This window comes from Penaeus chinensis, chromosome 4, assembly GCF_019202785.1.
Source record: "Penaeus chinensis breed Huanghai No. 1 chromosome 4, ASM1920278v2, whole genome shotgun sequence".
Classification (NCBI taxonomy): Eukaryota; Metazoa; Arthropoda; class Malacostraca; order Decapoda; family Penaeidae; genus Penaeus; species Penaeus chinensis.
In genome coordinates, this window is record NC_061822.1 from 23,842,004 (window position 1) to 23,848,265 (window position 6,262).

The following is a 6,262-nucleotide window of genomic DNA, read 5'->3' on the forward strand; positions in this document are numbered from 1 at the left end:
TATATATATATATATATATATGTATATATATGTGTGTGTGTGTGTGTATATATATGTTATGGCACATTTTAAGTCTAGGGTATTATCTGGTGCCCATAGCAAGTTCAAACTTTTGTCCGGGTAATAAGAAAACACACGGATGAACAAAGTAACTATATTCACTATTTGGTTACGTACATTAATATACATTATTATATATAGATTAGAAAACATAACACAATCCTACTCCTAACCTAAACATCCTAGAAAAATACATCAATATGAAATACTTAGCCGAGAGTGACCATGGGCAGAGAACGCAAAACTCGAGCTGTACAATATGGCGGAGTGGCTTACTGAAAGCCAGGTGTCGGTGCGGTCGGAGTCAGCCAAGGAGTGAGCTCGAGTCAGCCACCGGAACATAGGTCGATTCGGATTCCGAAGCCTTTTACTTGTTGCTAGTTAAAGTATTATGCCAGGTCACCTCAACACCAATTAGATACTTAAATTATATGAGGAATACCGAAATGAAATATACATATATGATAAACGTATCAGTGCAACAAATTAGTATTATTTAGTCCATCTATAACACCTCCACTTTTAAAGGAAATTTATAGTTAAATTTCAACTTAGTACACTATACTCTGGAAAGACTATCAGCTAAGACGTTATCCTTCCCTTTTATATGTTTTATTTCTAGATGGAATTGCTGTATCATTAAAGACCATCGCATTAACCTCTGATTTCGTTTTTTTATTTTATCTAAGAACTTCAAAGGATTATGATCACTGTAGACAATTACTGGGTGTTTTGCACTATTCAAGTAAACTTGAAACTTTTCTAGCGCCATTAACAATGAGAGAAGTTCCTTTTCAATAGTCAAATAACTTTTCTGGTGCTTTTTAAACTTGGACGAATAGTAACAGACAGGCATAAGTACATCGTCTGGGCCAGCCTGTAGCAACACAGCACCCGCTCCATTGTCACTCGCGTCGATGTGCAGGCAGAATGGTTTCTCAAAATCAGGAGACGTCAGAACTGGAGGAGACGTAAGCATGGCTCGTATTTTCTCAAAAGATTCTTGACATTCTGACGTCCAAGTAAATTGCTTCTTAGGGCTAATCAAGTCTGTTAGAGGGGCAGATACGTGAGCGAAATTCGGACAGAACCTCCTGCAGTAACCAGCCATTCCAAGAAAGCGTTGCAGAGACTTGCGGTCTGTCGGGGTCGGGTACTGCAAGATCGCCTCAACTTTGGCAGTGACGGGTGCCACTGTCCCTCCCCCAACCACGTGACCCAGGAAAATGACTTTGGCGTGCCCGAACTCGCTCTTCGCAAGGTTAATCGTCAGCTCAGCCTCAGCGAGCCGTGCGAGTAGAGCACGAAGTCGCTCGAAGTGTTCTTTCCATGTATCCGACGTGATGACGAGGTCGTCCAGGTATGCTTGAACACCTTCCAAGTCTCGGATGACACCATTAATCAACCTCTGAAAAGTTGCTGGGGCGTTCCTCAACCCAAACGGCATGACCTTGTATTCGAAGAGACCGTCGGGGGTGACAAAAGCGGCTATTCTTCTCGCGTTCTCCGTCAGCTCCACCTGGTAGTATCCCTTCAGCAAGTCGATTTTTGTAACGAACTGAGCACTGCTGATACCATCGATGACATCATCCAAGCGCGGTAGAGGAAAGGAATCGGAGTGAGTCACTTTGTTGATTTTGCGGTAGTCCGTGCAGAGACGCAATCCACCATCGGCTTTGGGGACGAGCAGGCAAGGCGACGCCCACTCGCTGTCGCTTGACTTCGCAAGTCCGTTGGCAAGAAGGAAGTCCAGCTCCTCCCGAAGTTTCTTTCGCTTCTCGGGGCTCAGCCGATAATGAGACTGCTTTATGGGCGCAGAGTTCTCGATCAGTACTATATCGTGTTGCACACCTCTGCAGGGTCTTGGGACATCACTACACACACACCGGAATTCCTTAAAGAGAAGCACCAACTCTTCAGATAGACGAGATGACAGATGCTGAAATTTTGAGTTAAGATTAGTCAAAATGTAACTGTTGTTCAGCTTTACTGGGTCATCTATACAAAACTCTTCTGCTTCTGAGATTACAACTAACATCTTGTGCTCTACCACTGCTTCTCTGTTGTGATAAGGCTTAATTAGATTTACATGAACTAAACGTTCCTGCCTTCTACGGTCTGGTGTCTCTATAACGTAATTTACATCCCCTTTTCTTTCTTTAATGCGATAGGGACCAAAATACTTAGATTGTAAAGCATTTTTCAAAAGAGGGAGAAAAAGTAACACTAACTGTCCTGGTTCAAATTCTCTTATTTCAACCTTCTTGCCATATTGTTCTTTCATGACGCCTTGAGCGTTCAATAGATTTTTCATGGCAAAATCACGAACATGCAGTAGTCTCTCTTTAAAAGTATGGACATATTTTGATAATGGCATCACATGTTCCTCTGATACCCAACTTTCTTTTAACAGCTTTAATGGACCTCGAACTTCATGGCCATACACCAGTTCAAATGGAGAAAACCCGAGAGACTCTTGTTTACTTTCCCTGAGAGCAAACAATAACATATGAACACCTTCATCCCAGTCTTTCTCCACCTCTACACAATATTTCCTCAACATACATTTGAATGTTTGATGAAACCTCTCTAAGGCTCCTTGTGATTCAGGGTGATAAGCAGTGGACAAATATTGCTTAATTGATAATTCATTCATGACTTGTTGAAAGAGACCGGATGTAAAGTTTGCACCTTGATCAGACTGTACTTTATTCGGGATCCCAAACTGAGTAAAAAATTTGGTTAGAGCTTTAACCACACTTTTCGCGGTCAGATTCCGAAAAGTAACGGGTTGTAGTACACATGATCGTCAGTAAGCACTGATTACCGCATTTGGTTTTCGGTAATGGTCCGACACAGTCAACTATGATGTGGTTAAAAGGTTGAGCAACTACTGGGATGGGGTGAAGCGGAGCAGGGGGAATTACTTGGTTAGGCTTCCCTGCAACCTGGCAATAATGACATGTTTTACAATATGATGACACATCCTTCTTCATTTTTGGCCAGTAAAAGTGTTTGAGAATTTTATTGTAGGTTTTGGAAACTCCCAAGTGGCCTCCAGTATCATGAGCAAGACTTATGACATCTTGTCTATAAGGAAAAGGAACAACTACTTGATGAATTTCCGTAAAGATGTCTGATGCCGGAACATCAACAGGTCTGTACTTCCGCATTAATACACCAGAATTTAAGTAGTACATACTATCGAGTGGCTGTGAATCGTCAACAAGACTGAAATATTTGCATAGCTCTTTATCCTTACGCTGTGCATCAATTAGCATGTTACGAGTTATTGGTAAACTTTTAATACTAACCTCTATCACAAAATTAAGCTTTTCCTCATTACCCTCTTTATCATTAAATAAGGAACTAATTGTCAAGTTATCAAAATTAGGTACATCAGTCGGAGAGATTTCCTCATCAATGCGTTTAGACACACTTCTAGTCACTGCGCACGAGGGAAAGAGATACGGATACTCATTCTCGAGGGAAAGAGATACGGATACTCATTCTCGAGGGATTCTGTGGGGTTCACTCCGGACGGTACAGGGCGTACAATCGGGTCAGGTACAACGCATTCGCCAGCTACGTCATTCCCTTGCAACAAAGTTGCTCTACTCACAGGTAGAGGATAGTCGTGAACTCCAACTGTGATGTGTCTATCAACCAAGTCTGATCGCAAAAATATCCGTGCTAACGGGAGAGTGACGGTCCCTCCAAAACCCCGAATGACTACGAATTCCCCAGTGTACGAATTCTCCACGAAAGGCATAGACGCCTTAACTAATACACTCTGGGAAGAAGCGGTATCCCTCAATATCCGAACAGGGTAACTCTTATCTGAGGACATGTCACTTGCAACTGATCCCGTGAAAATAAACGGCTCAAAAATATCAGACTTAACATCATTGAAGGTATAAACATCAGTCTCTTCCACTAAATCAACAGTAAGCGAAGTCACTCCCTTAGCAACATTTTTAGCAGCTAATTTAGGGCACACAGCGATTACATGGCCACGTTGTTTGCAATAAAAACAAGTTACTGAAGAATCAATTTTGTCTCCTCCTATTTTATTTTTCCCTTGAGCAGATTTAACAATTTTACTAGGTCTAGCACCCTGATCACCTGACTCTTCACTACCTCCTGACTTCCTGCCAGCACAAAGATAACTCTGAGTTTTGCGTCTACTATGAGTTAATGAAAAATTGTCAGCAAGTATTGCTGCTTTACTTAAAGTGGTCACTTCTCGTTCATCTAAAAACAATTTTATATCAACACTGACAGAGCGCTTAAACTCCTCTAATAATATCAACTCTTTTAAATCAGTGAATGTCTGGACATTTCTAGATCTCAACCAGCGTTGTAACAGCCTCTCTTTCTCAGCAGCATATTCTATGTAAGTCTGTGACTCCAATTTTCTTAGATTTCGAAACTTCTGTCTGTAAGCTTCTGGGACTAAATCATAAGCTTGAAGAATTATATTTTTCACAGCATCATAATCTTTACATATCTCTTTTGGTAAATTAGTGAACACTCTCTTAGCTTGTCCAGTAAAAGCTGTTTGAATGATCACAGCCCAGCTCTCTTCAGGCCAGTCTAAGCTTTCTGCAATCTTCTCAAATTGTAAGAAAAATTCCTCGGGGTCTTGTTCATCAAAGAGAGGAATTAATTTTGAGTGTTTACTAATATCAAAGCGCGGTTTTGTTGACTAAAGCCGGCTCTTTCCCCAATCTGAATCTCTAATTCTAATTTTCTAAGCTCTAGCTTTCGTAATTCAATTAGTTCTGAAATGTTACTATTTTCCTCACGAGGTACGTTATCACATAAAGATAACGCAGACATGGGAAGAATGTCTGAATTTACTAGACTTTCAATAACAATACTTTTAATCACTGCTTTTGTCATGGAAGCTCTAATTTCAATTTCATAATGACCAGCAAGTGCCTTCCAATCGTCTTTTTTAAGAGTAGTATTCACCAATAAATCAATTGAAGGTCCAGATATGAAATCATTTATTTTAAACGGAGCCATGTTAAACACAATACAACGTCAAAATAACTTACCAAGTACGTTACCCAATAATCGAAACCTTACAATAAATACAAGTTGCTGTGATACAAGTCTGTTTAATCATGCTAACAACACTGATCTCCATACAAACATCATTTGAAGAATATATGAACTATAAAATATAACAAGTAGTAAGTTTTTTTGTTTTTGTTTTTTTTTTTGGTTGACAATATTCACTGTTTCACGTATAATATGCACAATGTCATTAACTATTTTTACCGTATCACTATATTCTTTGATTATCCCGGACGGGCCCCCATTTGTTATGGCACATTTTAAGTCTAGGGTATTATCTGGTGCCCATAGCAAGTTCAAACTTTTGTCCGGGTAATAAGAAAACACACGGATGAACAAAGTAACTATATTCACTATTTGGTTACGTACATTAATATACATTATTATATATAGATTAGAAAACATAACACAATCCTACTCCTAACCTAAACATCCTAGAAAAATACATCAATATGAAATACTTAGCCGAGAGTGACCATGGGCAGAGAACGCAAAACTCGAGCTGTACAATATGGCGGAGTGGCTTACTGAAAGCCAGGTGGCGGTGCGGTCGGAGTCAGCCAAGGAGTGAGCTCGAGTCAGCCACCGGAACATAGGTCGATTCGGATTCCGAAACCTTTTACTTGTTGCTAGTTAAAGTATTATGCCAGGTCACCTCAACACCTATTAGATACTTAAATTATATGAGGAATACCGAAATGAAATATACATATATGATAAACGTATCAGTGCAACAAATTAGTATTAATTAGTCCATCTATAACAATATATATATGTATATATATATATATAGGATTATCTCTTGAAAGACGGTTATCCTTGTTGGTTAAAGACATAAAAGGAATGTCTCCAGATTCTGGCTCTTACGAGTAAAGTTCGTAAAAGCTATTTAATTTTCTTCTAAAGGAAGATCTAAAGGAAAATGTAAAATCACATTTTATTGCGCGGAAATGATGAGCTGTGGAGAGTTTAAGATTCAAGAATTCCGCACGAGTAGAGTAACACGAGGCAAACGAGGCAAAACGCTTCTCTTTCACAAGTAAATAGCTAGTGAAAGACAAAGAAATACAACAACTGTATTTCTAAGGATAAGTGAATCATACAGTAGCCATGGACT

The 6,262-nt window shown here is 39.6% G+C and overlaps 1 protein-coding gene across 1 annotated transcript; it reads right to left on the minus strand.

The window, feature by feature from the left end:
- Positions 1–3,505: 3,505 nt before the first annotated feature.
- On the minus strand, positions 3,506–5,739 carry LOC125025237. Its single transcript, XM_047613209.1, has 2 exons — positions 5,607–5,739; positions 3,506–4,704 (listed from the first exon to the last, which is right to left on the minus strand). The coding sequence occupies exons 1-2, from the start codon at positions 5,737–5,739 to the stop codon at positions 3,506–3,508; spliced, it is 1,332 nt and encodes a 443-aa protein (XP_047469165.1).
- Positions 5,740–6,262: the final 523 nt, after the last annotated feature.

Excerpts from the sequence above, each read along its gene's own strand:
- LOC125025237 (XM_047613209.1), bottom strand. The coding sequence starts at position 5,739 with ATGTTCCGGTGGCTGACTCGAGCTCACTCCTTGGCTGACTCCGACCGC. Across the intron at positions 4,705-5,606 it reads CCATGGTCACTCTCGGCTAA|ACCCCGAGGAATTTTTCTTA; the intron begins GTATTTCATATT and ends TTGATGAACAAG.